At 36.4% G+C, this 23,445-nt stretch overlaps 3 protein-coding genes across 8 annotated transcripts; 1 reads left to right on the forward strand and 2 right to left on the reverse strand.

The window, feature by feature from the left end:
* Window positions 1–152: 152 nt before the first annotated feature.
* On the reverse strand, window positions 153–12,973 carry LOC109013165 (heat shock 70 kDa protein 16-like). Of its 4 annotated transcripts, none has more exons than XM_018995155.2 (9): window positions 11,332–12,973; window positions 10,454–10,666; window positions 3,669–3,764; window positions 3,408–3,566; window positions 2,972–3,172; window positions 1,713–1,859; window positions 1,514–1,636; window positions 1,295–1,425; window positions 153–553 (listed from the first exon to the last, which is right to left on the reverse strand). In XM_018995155.2, the coding sequence occupies exons 1-9, from the start codon at window positions 12,484–12,486 to the stop codon at window positions 445–447; spliced, it is 2,334 nt and encodes a 777-aa protein (XP_018850700.1). In that variant the 5' UTR covers window positions 12,487–12,973; the 3' UTR covers window positions 153–444. The 4 variants fall into 4 exon arrangements, with proteins under 4 accessions (XP_018850700.1, XP_018850699.1, XP_018850698.1 ...); XM_018995154.2 differs by having other exon boundaries at window positions 3,408–3,563; window positions 11,317–12,973; XM_018995153.2 differs by having other exon boundaries at window positions 11,317–12,973.
* Window positions 12,974–14,014: 1,041 nt separating this feature from the next.
* LOC109013167 lies at window positions 14,015–14,737 on the reverse strand. Its single transcript, XM_018995159.2, has one exon. The coding sequence runs from the start codon at window positions 14,516–14,518 to the stop codon at window positions 14,156–14,158; it is 363 nt and encodes a 120-aa protein (XP_018850704.1). The 5' UTR covers window positions 14,519–14,737; the 3' UTR covers window positions 14,015–14,155.
* Window positions 14,738–18,640: 3,903 nt separating this feature from the next.
* Window positions 18,641–23,444, forward strand: LOC109013163. Of its 3 annotated transcripts, XM_018995152.2 has the most exons (3): window positions 18,706–19,088; window positions 20,663–20,766; window positions 21,742–23,442. In XM_018995152.2, the coding sequence occupies exon 3, from the start codon at window positions 21,793–21,795 to the stop codon at window positions 23,122–23,124; it is 1,332 nt and encodes a 443-aa protein (XP_018850697.1). In that variant the 5' UTR covers window positions 18,706–19,088; window positions 20,663–20,766; window positions 21,742–21,792; the 3' UTR covers window positions 23,125–23,442. The 3 variants fall into 3 exon arrangements, with proteins under 3 accessions (XP_018850696.1, XP_018850697.1, XP_035545503.1); XM_018995151.2 differs by lacking the exon at window positions 20,663–20,766 and having other exon boundaries at window positions 18,641–19,088; window positions 21,742–23,444; XM_035689610.1 differs by lacking the exon at window positions 20,663–20,766 and having other exon boundaries at window positions 18,706–19,132; window positions 21,742–23,431.
* The last annotated feature ends 1 nt before the right edge of the window (window position 23,445 follows it).

The following is a 23,445-nucleotide window of genomic DNA, read 5'->3' on the forward strand; positions in this document are numbered from 1 at the left end:
CCTTAGGCCTGAAAAATGTGGTTTCATAATATTCAATTGCAAATACAAAGGGGTTGGGGGGTGGTGAAGGCGATAGGTCTCCTATTTTGAGTTTCTTCCAACAGAAAAAGTAATATTCGAACTTAAATAAGTATAGAAAATCATGGATTCTTTCTGAGGAATTCTCCTGATCGTTTCCCATATAATAGTCAGTGAACAACATGGATACAATATGGTTAAGTGTAATTTTCTTTATTATCCTCCACATTGAATGGTATATAACTACACAAAGTCTATTACCAAAAAATAAATAAAAAGCCAAAAAGTAACTATAATCAGTGATGACCTTGTCCTGCGCAAGAGAACAAACGCAACTGCACATGATCAAGTTGTTTATGTGTTGCGGCTATCAGACTCTTGCACATGATCAAGATGAATCAGTGTGAAAAGTTGGGTAAATCCACATCAATCTACTTGCATGCTAATGCCATCAGATTCGTCCCTCTGATCTAAGTCATCTGCATCCTTTGAACTTGGGGGAGAAGCAAGGGATCTCATTATATGTTTCCATGTCCTGATTATAACAATTCACAGAACCCCATCAGGTTTAATGTAAAGAGAAAATGAAAAGAAAAAGCAAGAATATGTATAATTTTTTTTTTTTATTGGCATTGGCTGTCCAAGAACAGCATCCCGACTAATCCCAAGGGTGCACAAGCCCTTGGCAAGGAATTTCCCGCAAGTGCACCTTGGGTAATTCAAGGGAAAAATCCCTCAGTCCGATAGCCCCTAGAGATTGTTTGCACCCAAAGGAATTTGATCCTTAGACCTGGGAGGAGCATACCCTCAAGCTCAAGGCCTTTACCACTTATGCCAACCCCTAGGGGTTAGAATATGTATAATAAAGCTAAAAATTTCAAATGAAAAGAAAACAATACGTCATTGCCACGATATCCAATTGAAATTATAGTTTGATGAGAGAGATTTTTGTAGGGTAGGATCATCTGACAAACCTACTACTACCAGCCGAGCATGAAGATGATAAGTGAGCAATTAACTTTTTCAAGGGCAGACAGGGCAGCAAAATAGTCAGCATAACTTTTTTTGAGAAGTGGGTGAGCATGACATATATGACTTCTTATTGAGCTACACTCCTATATCCATTTTGCCCTATATGATGCCCAATGACTAATGAGTTTCTGTCATTCTCCAATCAAAGAACTCAGAAGTTTAAACACTGTAGGTGGACTTTATATGTACGATTTTTTTAAATCATAGATTTGTTAACTGGAAATTAATAGTATCAGAACTGTACATGTCGAGAGCCTCTGCCTTTCTCTTGATTTCGTTTGACCATAATATCGGATCAGCATTTTTAGGCAAAGAATTCTGCAGTTGGATCTTCTCATGTAGCCATTGCTCTGCTTTATTGCATTCACCAATGATCTGTAAAAGAAAAGGACCAAAATGATGTATCGAGGCTATTTACCAAGAATGTCTGCACCACCAACCAATTGATGCACAAGAATCATACCACATCTCTCTCCCCAGCTGGAAGTACAAGCATCCGGTATTCTGTGATACAATCTAATAGACCCTTACTAGCTTGGGCCCGTGCCTCTTCCTCCTTATATCGGTTCTCAATGGGATCAAGCAGCTATTACAAATTAAAACCCTGTTAGATGCATCATTTAAGTAATAATTCATTAAAAAAATGACAAACTGTTCTTCACCTTTGCAAGGTACTCCAGTTTTTCAGTATAAACATCTACAGATTCATCAGCTCCATCTTCATAAAGCCACTCTTCTATCTGTTCAAGATTACTGGAGATCCTTTCCCTCTCTAACTCGGTGTAGAATCCTAGATATTTATATAATATCTATCACATAGTAGTGTTATGCAAGCATCCAGAACATTGAAATTGAATAAAACAGTATGAAGACTTGGAGTATATTAAGTACAATTCACACATGAAACTCTAAACATTGGCAAAATGGACTTGACAAATGAAATACCATGACCTCATGACAAATGAAGGAATTGTTACCTATAAAAAAAAAAAGAAAAAAAAAAAGAGAAAAGAATGAGAGAATTGTAGATATGAACCCTGTCACTAGCATCCTAGTTGTAAATTCTAGTTGTTTATCAGCTTTTATTTTCACAAGAAGAAAGAGGCTTTATACCAAAGCAAAATCTTAATTAGTGTCTATCATCATGCTCAATGTCTTTAATAAAGGATACAAGAAAATGTTGAAAAAAAGGAATGTGATGCATCACCCCTCCAATAAATAATGGCATCAAAAGTTTAAAAGAATGAATAGTGATAGTCTTAAGACTTCGACACACATGGGGGGGGTGTCTGGTTTGCACATACCAATTATTCAGACCCAGATATTCAATCATTAGTTAAATACATGAGGTATCATCAGCTAACTATATGAGGGAAAGTCATAACTAAGACTTTTTCATTTCAAATCCAATACAAACTAGAAGAAATACATTGAATACACTGAAAGTAAGGGAACTTAATTTCCATCAAAATCATACTAGGATAAAATTATATATTCAAATGTAGCCAAGAAAAGGTAAGCATATATTTCAAGCGAAAAATGGTAATAAGAAACCGCAACCGCATGGGTAAAGCAGTAAGGTTTAGGCTTAAAACGTTGCTAAGTCCCGACATTAGAAGCGAGGCTTAAGGGAACAAGCCCAGGAATTTCTCCAACCATTCCCTCCAGTAGAGCCTCTCTAAAGGTCAATGTCACAACAGCCTTTGATCCCCTCATCTAATCAAGGAATGATCAAGTGTTACCATGACAGAGAGTCAGTTTCTGTTCCTCTACATACGTGCAAAATATTTATAGCCATATTCTACAAAGGCTTTGCCAAGGTGTAGTAGGTTTGACTCAAATTCAGATTCCCCTAGTCTCAGAAGCGGTCTTTAGATTTGGGAGGATAGCTAAGACGCTGATTTGGGATTTTGTATTATACCTTATCGCGCATCTCATAGACATAAGACTCCAACGCATTTTTCTTATCTTTGGTATGCTCCATCTTTAAGTCTTGTTGCAGCAGCTGAAGTTCTTTCTTTTGAGCTTCCAAGAGCTCAGCATCTGCCATTCTACCATAGACATGCTCACTAACAGGAATATCAAGCCTTTTGACAACCTTGCTTTTCCTCATCCCATCATCCTACTCAAGGAAATGAATTTAAAGCCTTAACTCCCAACTCATAACAAAGAATGTCCTCAGTTGAACACAACATAAGATGTACATAAGATTAAGGCTCTCAAAGGTGAGAATAACTACAAAAGAAAAAAAACATATGTTTCTCACTTTTCCAGAGAATGTGGAAGGCAATAAATTGTTAATGGCAACACAGTCTAGAGCTAAAAATCACAAAAAATGGTTAGCCAATTGAACTTACAGCAGACATGGATGAAGGTTTCAAATGTTTAAGGTTACCATCTTCGGCACTATTTGGGACAGAAGCAGACCCACGATTGGATTCTGCCTCCATCTTATCTGAAGTCAAGTGAGCATCACTCCTTGCATGGGGATCAACAATATCATCCTCCAATAGCTGCTGATACAGTAGAAAAGGATTATGATAACTTATCATTATATTTTAAAAAATATCTTAGGCCCAATATGCCGAGTGTATTGACTGATAAAATTATATACTTACTGAGGCTGATACTACAGTAACAATTCCATGAATGTTTAGCTGCAGTCTAACTTTAACTTTTGTTGCTTCCATGTGAGAAGCTTGGAAAGGGCCAACCTAGATAAATGAAAAATCATTAATCCAGTGTAAATAAACCAAGGAACAAAATTAAACAGTGACTGCAAATGGCTTCAGACAAAGACATTGATTACTTCCTGAACGATTGGAAGATGAATACCCCACGGTAAAAAGAAAGAATAATTACAGATTAAGAAACGCAAACGGATAGTTGAATAAGGCCAATGATAGTTGGTTTGATCAGTCTGAGAAGGAAGCGACCATGGCGGATTTTGATGATCTTCATGATGGGTTGTTGAAATCCAGAAGCTCCATGAAAATTATAGATGAAGCATTGGAGTATGAATTATGTAGAGATGTTGATGGAGTAGTGGAGGAGGGGGAAGTAATGGCTGAATCGGAGGAAGATGCATGGCAATTCTGTGTCTGAGAAGGAAGACGAGGATGAACTGGAAGAACTGGCTGCAAAATGTTATGAGTCGGACATTGATATTTCTATCCCGATTAAAAATCTTCGCGGTGTGAAAAAAAGGACAGCTACTGTAGTCCTTGAGAGGATTACTCGTTCTAATAAACATTATTAATTGATGAATATTCTTATTTGGAATATTAGGGGTATTTGTTCGTCGAAGGCTATGTTGCGGCGTATTTTGAATAAGCATAAGCCATCAGTGGTGGCTTTATTAGAACCTTTTCTTTTCGTTAATAAATGCAAGCGTTGGGCTAGGTGGTTGAAGCTTCCAAATTTCTGTCATAACACTGATGCTGGAGGTGAGAGGTATGGCTGTTTTGGGCTGAAGGGATGGATTTTGAATTGATGTTGTCGATGGATCAGGCTCTTTCTGGCTGGTTTTCTTGTGGAGATTCTCATGTTCTCGCTACATTTGTATATGCTAGTTGTTTCCAACAGCAGCGTCATTCACTTTGGAGATATCTTTGTGATCTTTCAGTGCAGGATTCTCCTTGGTTTCTTGGAGGAGATTTCAATATTTTTCGGGATGTCAAAGAAAAGATTGGTGGAAGCTTTCGGTCTTCTTGTGCAACTAGGGAGTTCAATAATTGTATTCAAGCATGCGGTTTGGTGGACATTCCTTCGTCGGGTCAGCGGTTTTCCTGGTGCAATGGGAGGCTAGGGGGTGGTAGGATTTGGGCGTGGCTTGATAGAGTGTTAGTCAACACTGAGTTTTTAAGTTCGTTTGCAGAGGGGAGGATGGAATATTTATCTAGAACTTTGTCGGATCATTGTCCGATGAGTATTGAACTCATTCGTGAGAGATAAAGGGGCCCTTGAATTTTCTGATTCCAGTGCATGTGGTGTACTCATTCAAATTTTTTGGATGTGGTATGTGATTGTTGGGAGCAGGAAGTTGCTGGCTGTGCGATGGTGAGGATGAGTTTGAAGCTTAAAAAATTAAGATAGGTGTTAAGGAAGTGGAATGTGGAGGTTTTTGGAAAGGTTGAGCTAGAGATGAAAGCTATTGAAGAGGATCTGATTGCTCTAGAACATAATGTGATTGATAATTTCTCTCTAGATGCGGAGGCTGAGTTATTGTTATGTAAGCAAAAACATTTTGATTTATTACATCGCCAATAAATTATGGGATGTCAAAAATCTAGGATTAAATGGCTTACGGAAGGCGATTCAAATACGGCATTCTTTCATGTGTCGTTAAAGTGCAAGAGGAAAAATAGAATTATTGATCACATGCGTCTGAAAGATGGCCGAACCCTTATCACAGCAGACGAAGTACATAGTGGTGCGGTGAATTATTTCCGTGAGATGCTTTCGACGTCCATGGTTACGGAAGACGCAGAAGTCATGAATGTATTAGCTCCCTCCATTTCAGATGAGGATAATTCTTATTTGTGCTAGAGTCCCGTGATGGAGGAAGTTAAGGAGGCTCTTTGGTCAATCCCTCAAGACAGTAGCCTAGGACCTAATGGTTTCTCAGCAAGTTTTTTTCAGCTTGCTTGGGATATTATTAAAGATGATTTGTTGAACATGGCTATTTGAGTTCTTTGATGGAATGCTGCTAGCTACTTTCTTTGGTGCTACAAATATTGTGTTGATTCCAAAAGTTGATGCTCCTGAGAGTTTTGTGCAATTCCGGCCCATAAGTTTGTGTTCTGAGGTGTATAAGGTGATGACTAAAATAATGGTTAGTAGGTTGGCACCGATAATGGGGAAATTAATTTCCCAAGAGCAATCAGCCTTTTGTAAAGGGTGTAGCATCTTCGATAACATTGCCATTGCACAGGAATGGTACAAGGTATCAATAGGCGAGTTCGGGGGGGAAATATCATGATAAAGATTGATATGGCTAAAGCTTATGATCGGGTTAATTGGAAATTCTTATTGGAAGTGATGAGGCGTTTGGGGTTTTCGGCGAAATGGAGGGATCTTATTTTTAATTGCATCTCTTCGCCTATGTGTTCTATAATGCTAAATGGGAAGGTTAAAGGTTTTTTCAAGCCTTCTTGGGGTCTTCGACAGGGCGATCCCTTATCGCCATACCTTTTTATTTTATCTAAAGAGCTACTTTCTCGTATGATTCGAGATGAGTTTAATAAAGGTATTAAGCCATTCCACCATGGAGGGGCAATGATTAGTCACTTGTTTTATGCAGATGACCTTCTTCTTTTTGCTAATGGTGGAAAAAGATCAATTCGACAGATCATGAAAACGATGCACTCATATGAAGCTATATCGGGTCAGCTTGTAAGTCCTACCAAATCATCTATTTTCTTTTCAAATAATTCTCCTCTTGGTAGGAAGGGTGAGGTGCTTCGAATTACAGGTTTTGTGGAGGGGAAGTGGCCTTGTAATTATCTTGGAGTTCCATTACATGTGAGCCGACTCACAGCTCGATTATTTGAGCCTTTGCTTATTAAAGTGCAGAAAACACTTGCGGGATAGAAGAGTAAAACTTTGTCCTTCAGGGGAAAAATAATTCTTATCGAACATGTTCTAAGCAGCATGCCCATTCATATTTTATCGGTGCTAAATATTCCGAAGGGGGTCTATAAAGCTTTGATTTCCATTTTCTCTAATTTTCTTTGGGGTAGTGGGGAGGAATCAAAGAAAAGAAAATGGGTGGCTTGGAATCGAATTTGTTTGGGTTTGAGCATTAGAGATCTCTCTGAAGTTCAATCCTCTTTATTTATGAAATTTGCTTGGAAATTATTAGTTGGAAACTCTTTATGGGCTGAATTTGTTAGAAAACAATATGTTGGCGATGCTCATCCGGTGTCAGTCTTGGGCAACCCGCGGGGTACTAGATTCTGGAAAGGTATCATGTCTGTGTTTCCTTTGTTGATTAGTAATTCCAAATATTTGGTTCAATTACTTTGAAATTGAATGCGGTTCTTGGAAATTATTTTTGGGATGAGCGCAAGCTTTGTGATTTGGTACCAGTGGAAATTGTTACAAAAATTATTTCATCTCAAGTAAGGCTGAGAACTGGATGGGATATCCTCATCTGGGTGCCGAAGTCTAATGGTAAATTTAGCACTAAGTCGGCATGGGAAATTATCCGAAAGAGAGGCAATATCTATTCTTGGAGAAAATGGCAGTGGCAAAAACATGTTCCTAAAAAGATGTCCTTTGTTTGTTGGAGAGCCCGAAAGGAAGCATTACCTGTGGATGCATTGATTCAAAAAATTGGTATTCCAATAGTTTCCAAATGTAATTGTTGTCTTTCTCCTCAGGTTGAAACTATTGATCATGTGTTGTGTGAAGGAGACATGGCGCGTAAAGTGTGGGATTATTTTGCTGCTGTTTTTGCTATTAGACTTCCTCAATTACGTACTTGGCAAGGTGTGGTAAACGTCTGGTGGCTTCGGGCATCAAAATCATCTCAAGCTGGGTTGTGTAGAGGCATCATTCCCATTTTAATTACTTGGGCAATTTGGCGTTCAAAGTGTGCGGCACGTATGGAGGACGAGGCTATGAATTGGGCAGCTGTGGTTCAGATGGTCAAATATTTTTTGCTGGATATCTCTTCACAGTTCCGGTGCTTTTCAAGTTTGTCTTCTAGAGATGAAAGCATTCTAAAGGAGTTGAACTGCCCTATTATTCCTCCTACCGTAAAGCCTCCTAAAGCAATAGCGTGGTCTCGGCCAAGGAGTGGATGGTTTAAACTTAATGTTGATGGGGTTTGAACGGAAATCCAGGGCCTTCTGGCGGTGGCGGTATCATACGAGACATTCATGGTCGTGCTTTGGCGGGATTTGCGCATTCCTACGGTGTCGACTAATTCAGTTGCTGAGGGATGTGCTTTATTGGATGGGCTTAGAATGGCGCAGCAGCTTGATATTAGAAACTTGATAGTTGAGTTGGACTCAAAAGTAGTGGTGGGATGGATCACATCTGGTTCTTGTAATCTCTGGTATATGTGGGATTTTTGGGAAGAAATCCAATCTCTTTTCTGACTGCTAAATTGCTGCATTTATCACATTTATAGAGAAGCTAATATGGCAGCTGATTTTTTAGCAAAGGCCGGTGCTAATAGTAACATCATGGAGTTTGTTGGAAATGACATTGGTATTGGACGGTTGCGGGGTCTTTGGAGGACGGACTTTTGGGAATTGTCTTATTTATGTAGATAAGTCCTAGTGTCTTGCTTGATTGTATATGGTTATTCCTCCGCCTCAGTGAGGGTTTTTTAATAAAAGTTCAATTTAAAAAAAAAAAAAAAATGCAGACGGAGACGGAGACAAATTTAACCTCATGCTGTCACAGCATTGTCAATTTAAATATGCATTAAAGAGAGAGGAACATAAGAAGTGTTGCACTATGTCATCTCCAAACTAATGAAAATGTTGCAACGATTAAATATCAACTTTTAGTCATCATTAACTATTACCCAAAGGTATCTGTCTTCATGTATGCTGAATCTGTAAACATGATAAATGAAAGCCAGTAGCAGCAATTCTGTAACATGGGAATGAGAGAGTATATAACTTCTTCTTTTTTAGATCGGTAGGCATGAGAGAGTATATAAATATAGGCTAGCATCATGTGATCAAGGGCCCATGGCTACTTTAAATGGCCAATATTATGCCTTTTTTGTGCACTGAAGATATCTATGGCTATGCATCAAGACAAACCAACCAAGCTGACTAAACTCTTAAGGGCCCATTTAGGGGACGTTTGGAGACCAAAATCATCTCAACTCATCTCATCTAATCATTACAACTTTATCAAATTTCTAAATAAAATACAATAAACAATTCAATTTTTTCAAATCCCAAGACAAAATAATATTAAAAATAATATTCTAATAATATTTTATTCAACTTTCACTTTCATCTCAACTCATCTCATCTCCACTCACTATCCAAACCTCCCTAGGCTTGTTTGGAAAAAGTTTTCATCCCAAAATTCTCATTTCGTCTCATCCCATCTCCTTCCCAAACATCACTCAAATACAAATACTTACAAACTAATCATTACAACTTTCCCAAACTTTCAAACAAAAAATAAAAAATAATTCAAATTTTTCAAATCAACAAGCTTGGGGAGTGAGATGAGATGAGAATTTTGTAAATAGTAATAAGATAGTTTGTGAATAGTAGTGAGATAGTTTGAGTTAATGTTTTATGAGGTTTTGGGAAATGAGAAAAGAAAAATTGAATAAAAAATATTATAAAGTTAATATATTGTTAGAATATAATTTTTTAAGATTATTTTTGTTTGGGGATTTGAAAAAGTTGAATTGTTTTTTATTTTTTGTTTGAAAGTTTTGGAAAGTTGTAATGATTAATTTGAAAGTATTTGTGTTTGAACGATATTTAGGAAGGAGATGTGATTTGTTGAGATAAGATGAGATGAGAATTTTGGGATGTAAACTTTTTCCAAACCAGCCCTTAGTTTCTTGTGACGTCTCAGTATATCTGTGAATAGTAGTTAAATGGTTTGAGTTAAGATGTTTTATTGGGTTTTGAAAAAGGAGAGAAAAAATTGAATAAAAATATTATAAAGTTAAAAAATTTGTTTGAATATAATTTTTTAATATAATTTTTATTTTGAAATTTGAAAAAGTAGTATTGTTTTTTGTGTTTTGTTTAGGAGTTTGGAAAATTCGTAATGATTAGATGAAAACGTTAAAAATTTGAAATTAAAAAGTGTTGTATTTGAGTGATGTTTAGGAAGGGAATTTCTTAGAATATCTGAGAATACTTGATAATAGTTATGTTGCCAAATGGACCCTTACTTTTCAAGGTAGCCATGCAACAGTAAGTACTAGTTTCTACTAAGATCGATTCAACCAAGTCTTCTATCCTCAGTGCTGAGGTCAGCCACAACAAACCATTTTCACCATCCAATCTTAAGGCCACGACCACCCCTAAGTTACAGATTAGAATGTCGCTAACGGGCATTTCACTAGCATAAAAGATTGTAACTATCAGGATGCTAATAATCTAACCATTCCTCTCTTCTATTCTTAAGAGTGATAAATAAAATGAGAGCAACAAAATGCCACAGAAACAAGTTTGTCTTATAGTGAAAAAGGAGAGAGGAGAGGGGACAATCTGAAGGAAAATTGCTTTAAGATCATAATAAGGAGTGGTTTACATTACAATTGTTAAATACCCAAAAGGAGCTACTGTAAATTTGTTACGTTGTGTAAACCAGTAGCATGGATGATTTAGATTAAATATATTATCTACAGACCTCAAAATTTACATTTATGTATGGAAAAGGCATATTCAAGAGGAAGTCATACCTTAAAACTGCTTATTTTAGATGATACCCCAGTAGGTAATTCGCTTAGATCAGCATAGTAGGCTTCCATATGGAAAATATGAGTTCTACGCAAACTAAAAATCTTCACACTTGGAAATGGATGGTGTTTTTGCAAAAGTGCGCCATTTGAAAGTGTGCAAACTGGACCTTTATCTGATGAGAATCCTATGGAGAAAGGAAATGCGTCTTGAACCTGTGAATGACAGCAAGAGTTTTTTGATAAGGAATGAATGAAGGCATCTGTGAACATCATAATACCAATAAGAACTTCACACAAAAGTACAGCAGGCATCTCTAATATTCTGGTGGTGTTTTGAAGAGAATTTGAAACTTATGATAATCCATGCTTATTTCAGAAATGACTAATTTATATCATGTTTTTAGTGGTCAGAAAAAAATAGAATTGAAAATAAGAATACAGAGGATGCCATTAGGAGTTAGTTTGAGTTAGTTCTCTATCAATGTCTCCAGCCTCAAGACCCAACTTTGATAGTCCAACTCTTAGTAATGACAATTAATGAAGCTTATGCCCCTTCTCACGAAAGAATAGAAATAGGTAGGATTATGTATAAAAATAAAAAATTGTCCTGGAGAGATTAGAACAACATTATTTGCAGAATGGCCAACAATTGATATGTGGTAGTCCTAACTTCAAAGAAACATCTTTCCATATTAACCAGAAAAGATATGAAAACAAAGAATATAAGCACGCAAATGTCTGAAAACATGATGAACATGCGAAAAAAAACCAATAAGGTAGAAATCGTTGTATCTCGCTCCAAAAGATATCATCTTCATAGAAACAATGCAAACTATGAACTGCTGGATAGAAACAGGACGAACCTCGTATTCTCTTACATGGAATATCGGGCTAAGCATTGCGCACTGAAGAGCACAACCACGTGCCACACACTCACTCGCATTCACTGTCCGGCTTGGTTCTCTCTTGAATAGAGAAGTTAACCTTCTACTAATAGCTGGTATCCGAGATCCTGAGCCAACAAGCTCTACTGAGTGGAGTTTCTCCACAGTCAAACCAGAGTCAGCCAAAGCCTTACGACAAGGGACGCTAATTCTCTCTTGCAAGTCTAATGACAATTTCTCAAAATCCTCCCTTCTAATAAAACCCATAACATCTTTCTCATCCATCAAGCACTCTATATTTAATGGTGCCTCTGCATTCGCACTCAGCACCTTCTTTAGTTTTTCACAAGACGCCCTCAGCCTAATAGATGCTTTGGCATTTGAATAGACATTGATATCATACTGCTCCTTGAACTGTGCAGCAAAATAACTGAACAGAACCTCATCAAAATCTCTGCCTCCCAAGTTCTTGTCAAAAGCATGGGAAATTATCCTCATTTGTCCACTCTCAAATGATGCAATACAAACCTGTGTGTCACAATGACCAATGTCCACAAACACAACGTAAGTTGGGCCCGCATCAGAGAAATCAGTCTTGTAAATACCATAACCAAGTGCTGTAGCAGTACAGTCATGCATCAATCTCAGCGGTTTCAGTCCAGCAATTGCGGCGGCATCCAAAAAAGCACGTCTCTGCAAATCCGTGAAGTAAGAGGGAATCCCAATCACACAGTTCGAAATGGGCATTTCAAGATTCTTCTCAGTTATGCGCTTCAAATGAGAAAACAGCATTCCCAGAATATGTTCCGGAGTGAACTTTTGTATCTCGCCCAAATATTCCAAACTAATTAAGATGCCCCCATCTGGACCTTCTAAAGATTCAAAAGGAAACAACTTAAGGTCGTTCTGAACATCCGGTTCCTTAAATTTCCTACCAATTAACCTCTTCACTTGAGAAATAGTTGATTTGGGGTTCATTGTCGCACAAGCGGCTCCAGCCAAACCCATGAACCGCTGCTTCACGCCAAATGACACCACTGCTGGTGTTTCACGCTTTGATTCATCGTTCAGCACAACATCAATCCCACGTTGCTTCGCAACTGCAATAACACAGTTCTCATTTCCAATATCAAATCCCACCACACTCATTTCTACTAGACCAGAACCAAAATCTTGGAAATTTAATTTTAGATCACTAAAGTCCCACCCGGAATTGGGAACAAGAGCACCGCATTACACCCATCCTCTCAGAGATATCCATTCAACAAACCCCGTCAAACCAACCTTGAATTTTGAGATTAACCGAACCTAAATTATGAGCGTTGACGAATAACTACCTAAAGCAACTCAATTAACTAGACTTCTTCATAAAATTCTCGACGAAGTGTAAAATTCCCCGATAAAACTAAAGATTATTAAAAATTCAGGGGCACCTAAAAGAAATCAACCAGTACGATTATTAAATTCTCAACGCAAACGCATATAGTTGAAACAAGAAGCTGAAGATCTCCGTGGTTGCCGAGAAACTTGGAGAAACAAACACAAAGTGCCGAACAAAGAACGAAATCTGCGATGATGGTTAGCTTGGGAGTCTGGGACCAAATTCAAAGGGTTCTAAGCTGTGGGCCGAATGTAATTTCTAACGAGCCACTCCTGACCAGGTCCAAAATTGAGGTACATTATATATATAAAATTATTACCTTACAACTATAAATTTTTTACAAATTTATATAAAATAAGAATAATTTTATAATTTAATTCAGTGGCATGTTTGCATTGGTTGATTTAATCTCTGAATATTTTTTTTTTTATAAAAATAAAGTAAATATCATCAAACTATAAGATTAGTGATCAGATGATCATATATATATAACGACTCAAGTCATGAACAAATATATAGTAATTTTGGTATATTTATTTATACAGTGAGAAAATGAAGATAGTGTATATATATATATATATATAATATATATATATATAGAGAGAGAGAGAGAGAGCATGTTGTGGAAAGATATACATACATACATACATACATACATACATACATATATATATATATATAATGATCCTGCGTTCACCTTAATTTGATGACTTTGATCAGGTTGGAGCCAACATGCATGTATTAAGGGACTGGCGTTAATCCAAGTAGTACCCCTCAATGGTGGTGTCATGCATGGATGTAATATTGGGCGCCTAGCTAGGCATGCAGATTCGTAAGCTCTATGCATACATACATGCATACATATTTATGTGATGTACGTCGGAAATTAAAGATGCTTTGAAAAAAAGATACCTAGCTAATGTATTTAAGAAGTCAGACGTTGCAGACGCTAAAATAGTTACTCTTGGACTGGCTATGACACATAGGTTGGTCCGCAGACTGCAATCTGAAGACTTTCCATACCCACTTCTTCACTCGTTCTAATTTGATGGAGAGGTTAAAGCTGATAGGTACGTACGTACTACGTAGTATTAACGTAGATGGAAATATACATATATATATATATATATTCTTTTTATTAACAATCAAAGCCTAAACTTCATTGTACTTTTAATTTCAAATAAATATTCCGTTTGTTTTGTTGATCGGAATATCATCTCGAGCGCTTAGTTTTAGACTGTGTTTGTGGCCGGAAGCAGAGAGAGAGAGAGAGAGTGATCAATCTTCAAACTCGGCTCGAAAGGTGTAGGATTGAATCCAAGCAAGATCATAAAAAGGGGTACAACAATGCTGCATATATATATCGCATGAAACAGTAACAAGAAGCAGATGGATGACAGTATATATATATTAAATTCCCACAAACAAAGACGAAAACTAGGACAAAATTAAGCCTCGAGCGAACACAGAAGGCTGCAGGCCGCCGTTAACATTGATGGTCTGATCTCCACGGTACTGAAAAAGGCGCTTCCATGTTTTCATGTGAATCATTACTCGTTTGTAAACACCAACTCTAGCCGCAGACATACCCAACGACATGCTCTTCCTCAGCTTCTTTAGTCTCTTCCCAATCTTAACCTTCAACTTGCATATCCTGATTCTAAAAAACGATGGGCTTCTTCGATCATCCGCTTGCAGAAGTATTTTATCGATCAAGAATTGAGCTTGTCGATGTTTTTTCTCTTCCGGGTCTTCCTGATCGATCTTTGAGTAAGCATACTGTCCCATCAGAAGAGCCATTTCCTACAGAATAGCCTCCTGTGGCTGTGAGTGAGAGAGCCGGAGAAAAGAGGCCAGGGATGCAGTGCAAGCTGAAATGTTATTGCAGATAGGAATATTTATAGATCATCAGTATAATGAAAAGCTTGAAATGGGGCATGAATCATAGCTAGCAGAGGTCATAATTCATATATTGATGATGAAGCTGGGGCATGCCCGGCCATCAGTGTTTGGTAGAAAAATAATGGAGGAGTAAACGAGCAGGCTCTACTCTTAGCTGGCCTTGCAACATCGCGTAAGCAAAACTAAACCTACTCTCTGATTATTGCATTTAAAATACATGACTATCAACAAGAAATTAAAGGCTATCACCCATGTTCAAGCCTTTAAATAATGAACATTAATATATCTAAAACAAGCAAGCAAATACCACATGTACTTTACTATATTATATATATTTAAAAATAAATAATTGTGACATAATATTTACGATGAGAATGATTATTTTTATAAAAAATAATTATTTTTATAAAAAATAACTGACCATAAATCAGGGTAACACGTACCAAATACGTCGGGTTGACTATGACATGGATTGTAATAGAAATATTAGTCAGTGTTCTCTATTTATTTTAGACCAATGATAATATTAGTGGGACCTTGGGTTGACAAACCAGCAGTTGGGCATGTTTTTTTTTTCTATTTTTTGACTGGTCAGTGGTCACTGCTCATGTTTGCTAGAGACTCAAAAGAGTGCAAAATTGTCGCTCTTTTTTAAAAAAAGAAATGAAAAAAATAATATAGGATGAATATGAAAAATAAATTATTTTAATAATAGATTATATTTTTAAAAAAAAATACACGACGCTTCAATCTATAATTAGATCTAGTATTATTTTTTAAAATATAAATTTTTTTCATCAATTACTATTCACTACGTCATAATTTATGTGATTCTATAAAAAAAAAAACATAAACATCATACTTTATAAAAAAAGAAATTATGAGTACAAAGTGTGAGATTATAACATTCCTCTCTAAAAAGCATCATGAAGCTTGCCGGATATAAAACAGACAAAAACATCCACCGGCATCATGAATGATACATATTTTACATTAATTTAAACGACAAACTGCTGGAAACCCCAAGTGTCCAAAGAAAGCGAGGGGACAACGTACACCCAAGTTCTTAACAGGCAACCCCATATCGAGTAGTTGGGCAGTGGCTTTCCCCGAGAGTCAAATCACCGACTGCTTATGGAGACTTCTTATATGTACAGTATTTCTAATTTACTATTTATTAAATTATTTAGTTAGAGGCACGTTACATGCATTTTGGAAATTTGATCTCCACCCCGGCCCCACCCATTTATCAAAAGAAAAGTTCTACGGTTATAAAAATATTTCCTAAAATCAAATTCACGGGTATACGTTAGATCTATTTTATAATATAATGTATCATATCAAATTACGATAATTTATAAGTTTACTTTTATAAAATTTATTTATGCCAAAATATTTATCTTCCAAAATATTTATCAACCGGGCACACATTATTTCCACACACATTGAAGGAAAAATACAGTTATTTATCTTAAATTTTATCATCTTTAATTATACCCGTTGATACTTGATATGTCATATTTTAAGTAGTTTTTCGTTGGAATAGCTAGTTAATATAGTTTTGAAATAAAGAGAAAAATTACTTTTGTAATAAAATAAAATAAAACATAGTTAATTTGTAATATAGTTGTTGTATCATTGTCCTTTTTCAAATGTTTTATTTTTTATACTTTTTTTATTCTTTGTTCTTATTCATCTTACAGCCACAAAGTAGGATTAAAATACCCGAAATTGTGGTTAAGCCTCATATTAGATGGGTCAATTGTGATAATGCAGCATGGATGCTAAATTCCATATTTAAGCATGTTGGGTATATAATCCATTTATTTAAAATCTAATTGCTTCCCCCTAAACAAAAGCAAAAAACAAAAAATAAACAACAAAAACTTATTGCGAAACCCAATCCTCCTGGTTCGGTTAGTAAGAGTACTTCAAGTAATCTCAAACATTCTCACTACTATTTTTTATTTTATTATTATTTTTTATTTATTTTTTCTACTATTTATTACTTTTCACTACTTTTTACTATTATTTTCATATATAGATGTGACACATTAATAATGTCACGTGTCTTTTTTTTCCCTCCCTTTACCCCTTCTCCCCGACATTTCTTTTTCTTTTTTTCTCCTTCTGCGTTTCTTCCTTCTCCCCTTCTCCCCGTATTGCAAAACTATTGAATCAGTATTTTTCTCCAAGCCTTTATACGTTCTATCAATTTCTCGATTCACTCCATTTTACTATCAATATTTGTTTATCTGGGCGTGTACCAATAGATAGGCTTCTTATGCTTGTAGATTTTTTCAACTAGAATAGAGTCAAGCTATGACAATGCACAAATTCTCTACCCAGTGCTGCCGCCGACGAGATTCTCTACTTAGTATCGTCGCCGATGTATTTCTGGCGTCAACCTACTACCATCGTCGCCCACTACTTCTTATCTCTTAGAAATCACTTTCTATAATGTGTAAAAATGAAAACTGAGAGAACGTGTAAAAATGTCATTTTTATCTCTTAGAACTCATTTTGAATGTATAAAAATGAAAGGAATACCTGGAAAAAATTGAAACTCAAAAGAAAAGTAATGAAGAAACGGGAATACCTAGAACTCAAAGTGAGGATGTCGGTGATAGATACCTGGAAGAAAAAAAAAAAGAATAAAGAAACAGGAAACGAGAGAGAGAGAGAGAGAGAGAGAGAGGGGGGGGGGGAAAGGATCCATGCGGAACATTAAAGAGATGTGCGGGACGTTGAAGGATCAAGATTTTGCTGCCAAGCTTGAGAACAAGGAGACGTGTGGGACGTTGTGTAAGAGAGCTGTAGACGGAATGGGATGGCATAGGGGCTGAAAAAAAATGCTGACGTGACATAATGACACCTCAATAAAGACTAAGGCACGACCACAATAAGGGAGATTGATTTATATATGAGAAATGATTAAACAACTACCCCTTTACAATTTTTTTCCAATCTTCTAATAAAATAATATTTTTTGAGATATTTATTTTAATTTTGATTTTAATTTGATGGGTTTGAATTTTTTTTAAATATAATTTTATTGATAAATTGTAAATAAAGTATAATTCGGTTGTAAGGATATCATTGCTCTTTATATATTCTTGGGACCAATGGCGGCCATGATTAATATTTAGTTGGATGGATAAATAAAATACTTTATATCTTAAATCAAAGAATATTATCGATTTCATCTAAAATCGATAGAGTTGTCTTAAATGACATGAAGTTGATCGTGCCAGCTCATGAACGACATGGGCATACCTAGCTTTAAACGCATTGTAGGAGTATAATCGGTCTGGTTCAGCTGGTTTAAGAAGAAATTTTTGGACTAGACCAAAAATTTTGATCTACCCATTTTTCAGATCAAGATCGGACCGATTATTCCTATAGACTGGACCAGACTGTCATCTATTGGTCCGGTCGATCCATTCAATCTAAATTAATGCAAAATGGACCAAACATATAAAAAGTCCAAAATTACCTTCTAACAAGTATTTTCGGCCAAACTATATAAAAGAATTCAAAATTAAAATTAAATTAGCTCTTTAATGTGAATTATGTAATTAACTCATTAAAAAAATATTTAATTATAATTATATTTACGATGTTAATAGCTACTAACTTATTACTCGATATGTAAATGAATTATGATATTTAATGCGCAACGACTTATATTAAACTTTTAACATTTTTATATGGTTAATGAATAATTGTCATTGTCTATAGATACTTCATACTTACTGGTAATTTAGGTATCTCACAAAAAATTAACTTAATTACTTTAATTATGGGTAGAAACTAGAGTATGTATCATTTCATATAATATTATGATTTATCATATAATATATTAGTTAATTGATAGCATATTAGTTAATAGCATATTTAACATTTTATATAGTCAATAGTGATAGGTTAGATAAAAATTACATACTTAATTTATATAATTATAATATAAAAAAATTAAAAAACTATATATATTGATCAAGGATAAAAAACCACACTCCATGACCAGATCGAAAACCGAAACCCTGAAATCGTATGGACTAACCAACCAATACCCTTACGGCCCAGTCCGGGCTGACTGGAACCATTCGATCCGTTGGGGTTTTCCGGTCCGGACGGGTAAACTTCATGCCCTAGCGCATTGTTTTCTCTGTGTCCGTACCCGCACCGCTTATCTTATTGCAACGTTTTGGGGGAGAAACGGTTCTAAACCCAGCGCCAAGCCCAAGTAATTCGTAGTCCGTTCCGTTACGGACTGTGAGAAAAATTAAAATCCCACGAACCAAACAAACACGCGAAATCCATAGAAATAAACAACGTAGTACATGAATGAAATAAATTAATTACTAAATGACACGATCTCCCACCATTTCATCAGATTTTTGGGATTTCATGATCGGTTCTTCGGAAAGCCTTTTTGCTTCTCAATTCATTGGAGACCGTGCAATTCGTATGTGATTGTTTAAATCTGCATTAGCATTTTGCGATTTTATAGTAAGAATTTTTACATTTTTGTTTGTTTCTGATTTTATGTCATTGTTGATCCAAAAAAGTGCAAGATAGTTTTTTGGCTCGGTGTATCATTTAGGTTTTTGGTCCGAGGTAGAGAGGTGCTTGTCTTTTCGTATTGTGGGTTAGTTCATTAGTGAGCTGAGATTTCTTATTCTCTGTTAGATTGACTGAAATGGTTAATGCAGTTCAAAATATGGGAATGTTGGCATTAGAATGAAATTATTATATATGAATTTTTTTTAGAACTCTTTTTTTTAATACTTTGTTCTTTTGGGCAGCTTCTATAGATTTTAATGGGCTGAGTTTCCGTGATTTTCTTTTATTTTTTCTTATTTCTAATGAGGTGTGTATCTTGTATACTACGACTTTGGATGCCTGTTAAGCTTTTAATGAAATCTTCGACTGCCTATCAGAAAATGAATTTTTAAAAGGGTGTGAACTATTTTGGGTCGTATGATTCATGTTGTACATTTCTGTTTGTGATGACATATCATTTATGGCTGTTTGTTTCTAGGTTTGGTTAAATCCTAAGATTGACCTAGCTGTCTCGGAGCCAAACTTATTTGTTTTAGGTCTTCTGTTTTTATAAAAATTTAAACTTTGTTTTTGGGAAACTTGTTTTTGTGCTGGATTTTGTGTTTGATATTATTTGTGACAATTCCAAGTCTTTCCTGAAAAGGAAGGATTTAGATATATTTTCCACTGCGAAATTGATTTTTTTAATTAGATATAAATTTGACAAGTGATTGGTTCCAATAGACAATGTCAGTAAACAAGGAATGATTGAGGTCCATCACTTCCATGGCTGAAATATCTTGGCTTTGCTCAAACTTTTAGTACTCAATGAGTAGTTTAAGTTGTTTCTTCTCTGTTCTTAACCCCCCAGGTGGGAAAAAAAGTCAATGTTCTATTCTTTTTTCACCAAATATTGGTGGAGATAAGTTAATTTCTGAGGATCTCGATATGAAAATAAATCCCGTTTGACCATCTTGAGAACATTAGGAGGTATTTGGCAAGCCTTGACCTCCTTCACTTGGATTATATTCCTTTTTACTTGAAGAAATATTGTTCAAGTGTTTTAGTTTATTAATTAATACGGGTTCTTGATTATGTTTAAAAAAATTAGTTATTATTTGGATCTCTTTTTATTGTTGTTAGTCACAGTGAAGAGATATTGTTAATACATAAAAGGGCAAGTAAAAACCATGAACTAGATTGAAAATTTCATTGTTAGGCCTGCCCAACTTAGCTAAACTTCAAAGTGATTGGTTGAGTTCTGGCTTCAGGGCTTAGGGCAAAGGTTAAGCGGTTGAGCTAGGGGTGATATCCACATGCTTGCCAAGTTGCATTCTTCTTTTCTTCACATTTGAGTAGAATGAAGTAGCCTGTGTCAATTCAACTGCGAGAGGAGGGGGCCCTATTTATTTGTACTTGCCAACAAGCTCTTGGTTTCATCATCATTGTTGTCTTAAACCTCATATATGTCTCCTGTTTCATGTTCAATCCAACAAGATGCCCGAGCAGAAGTGTGTAAATGCCTCAGGATCGAGCAAGTATGGTGAAAACCTCAGTACTCATGGAATGATTGGTTCATAGTGTTTGTTTTGCCTCTGAGTGTAAGTGAAGGACATAAGTCCGCCATAAGTATGGGTTTATTTCATAAAATTACGGAGTTCTGTGCTCTTAAAAAAATAGAGATAGAACTGTGTATATACTTGAGGGTTTATGTTCTGAAACTGTTAGTCATCGAGGAAACTTTTTATAGCAGATCCTCTACAGATGCAGTATTGTTTGAGGTCATTGTTCAAAGGCAGAGCTACCATAACTGTTCAAGGGAAGGAAGATCTTAAGTTGTACTATGCCATGCAAGGCATAGAGCGGGACACTTTTCCTTGGGAATTATAGAGACGTGTTTAGATATATAATCGCAAGTCCTATTGAGCAGTCATCATGAGAAGTCATTAGTTTATAAGTGCTCGTCTTTTTTGAATTATTTCGAAAGTAGCTTATTTACTGCACTTATAAAACAATAGCTTATTTACTATGTGCCCTTCACTTTTTGCTGAAATATTGTTCTAAGTGTTACTTTTAGTGTTTTAAAATTTTGGAGGTGTACATGATGTATATGTACACTTCGGTATGGGTATGAATATGACATGTTTGCAATGGTTGCATAATTAATGAGGTAGTTCTGCATATCCACCTCCCTTCACCCCAAAAGAATTGTTTTGTTGGACATGCTTACTTATCACCGTTTTATCTTTAACTAGGATGTTGAGGCTATGTCCTGTCTCCTTTGTTGAATCTGTCAAACTTCATATGACCATAGCTAAGTATAGTTCATAATTTCTACAGTTGCATTGGTTATAATTTGGGCATGTGTGTGTATTCAGCAATGATTTTGTGGACGTATGAAAATTAGTTCCTTTTGCCAATTAACTCAAGCATGGTTTGGCACAACATATGCACTCATCGGCAGTGATGTTTAAAGTTATAGGGTATCTGCCAAGTTAACCAGGGAATCAGAGATTTTATAATATTGACCAAGCATTGTGTAGACTAATCATACAATTGTTTTTACTTGTTTGCAGGGAAAATTTTAAGACCAGTGTGCAATTCTCATTTTCATTCATTTGTGCAAGATGAGCCAACAGAGTCAAAGGACCAGTTCTTTATCTCCTGCAGACCTTCCTATGAAACGGAAGCGCGGTCGTCCACGGAAGGATGAAAATCTGGTGCTGGGGAAGAATAAATCCATGACACCTGCATCTGGAAGCACAAGGAAAAATAAAGAAAGTGGGGTTACAAGTGATGATGCTGATGGTGCCATGGTGGGTCAGGTGGTTACTGGTGTGATTGAAGGTTCATTTGATGCTGGATATCTACTTAATGTTAAGGTTGGGGACACTGACACACATCTGAGGGGTGTTGTCTTTCTTCCAGGAAGGTTCACCCCAATTAATGCTGCAAATGACGTTGCTCCACATGTTAAGATGTACGACAGAAAAGAGATTCCAATCCCAGTTCTCAACCATCAATCTCAGCTCCATAATTCTGTCGTCCCATCTGGACAAAGTAGTAAGCAACCTACTGAGCTTAAAACCCATGCACCTGAACTTTCAGATCAACTTCAGTCCCCTGGGCTTCAGTCTGCAATCCCAAATGCACCTGAGAACCTATCTGCCTCTGTTATGGTAACTGTGGCTGCCAACTCTCCAAAGAATGATGCAAGTCTTTCCTTGGGAGGAAATGAAGTGCCTCAGAAAACATCAGAGCCTGGACTTGTGAGCCAATCTACATCTACTACGGCACAGCCGGATCATGATGAGACTGTTGAACATGATGAGGTGTTGGAGGAATGTGAAGCTTCCCCACTGATTGAAGGAGCTAATCACAATGGAGAGGGAACTAAGGAATCAAAAGCAGAATCGGCATCTGAACCAGTTGTTGACATGGTGCCAGGCACTGATATCGCTACTAAAGAGCCTCAAATTCAGCACCGTGTGAGTCTTGACCTTAAGCCTAATGAATTGGTTCGTGATGAAGTGAAGTACCCAAATCTCGAACTCAACCATACTTTTGTATTTGCTGAACTGAAACCCATGTCTTCAGAACAGATGAATAAGCCCGCCAACATTGTGATGGAAGAACGGGCTTCTCCAGAAAAAGATATAGCAGAAGAAACACAATTGGAGCCTGCTATTGAGAATTCAAGTGGAACTGATACGTCCCTCTCAAATGGAAGACCTGCAAGTGATCCTGTTAATGCTACCGAGTTGGGATCACACTCTCTGCTATGGAGCAGCCATCCAGCAATGATGTCTGAGGGAGAGGCTATTATTCCATCAGAGTCCAACCAGCCAACCAGCAAAGAATCCGCTCTTCCAGGAATGTTGGAACCCCAGCTCCATAGTTCTGGTACCGGAAGGAATATGGAAAATGGTGTCAAAGATGACCCGATACCACAATCTTAGATCCCTATGAGAGACCTGAGAATCATTTGTGAAACAAAAAATGTAGAAGAAAAGACACGAGGGTAGTGTGAAGGTTGGGGAATAAACAGGTAGCATTCCGGTCATGGCTCCCATGTTTAAGTTGACGCTAGGATATAAGATTATTCTCTCCTGTTAATCTGACAGCTCTCTTGTGGTTTGTTATTCTTTGTTTTTTCTGGGAAAGGAGATGGTTTTGTCACCCTTTTTAAGCTTTGTTATATTCTTGAGCCTTGAAAATTAATGTCGGTTTTATCTAGGTGATGGTTCTCCCATGATATTTGGGGAGGTTTCGTGCTCTAT

The sequence above is a fragment of the Juglans regia genome, chromosome 4, assembly GCF_001411555.2.
Source record: "Juglans regia cultivar Chandler chromosome 4, Walnut 2.0, whole genome shotgun sequence".
Classification (NCBI taxonomy): domain Eukaryota; kingdom Viridiplantae; phylum Streptophyta; class Magnoliopsida; order Fagales; family Juglandaceae; genus Juglans; species Juglans regia.

What these genes read in the sequence shown, in the direction of transcription:
- LOC109013165 (XM_018995153.2), bottom strand. Translation starts at nt 12,486, where the DNA reads ATGAGTGTGGTGGGATTTGATATTGGAAATGAGAACTGTGTTATTGCA. An exon ending in AACCTTCATCCATGTCTGCT is followed by an intron (nt 3,173 to 3,407) that starts GTAAGTTCAATT and finishes TTCCTTGAGTAG; the next exon opens with GATGATGGGATGAGGAAAAG. An exon ending in TCTATGAGATGCGCGATAAG is followed by an intron (nt 1,860 to 2,971) that starts GTATAATACAAA and finishes ACTATGTGATAG; the next exon opens with ATATTATATAAATATCTAGG.
- LOC109013167 (XM_018995159.2), bottom strand. Translation starts at nt 14,518, where the DNA reads ATGGCTCTTCTGATGGGACAGTATGCTTACTCAAAGATCGATCAGGAA.
- LOC109013163 (XM_018995151.2), top strand. Translation starts at nt 21,793, where the DNA reads ATGAGCCAACAGAGTCAAAGGACCAGTTCTTTATCTCCTGCAGACCTT.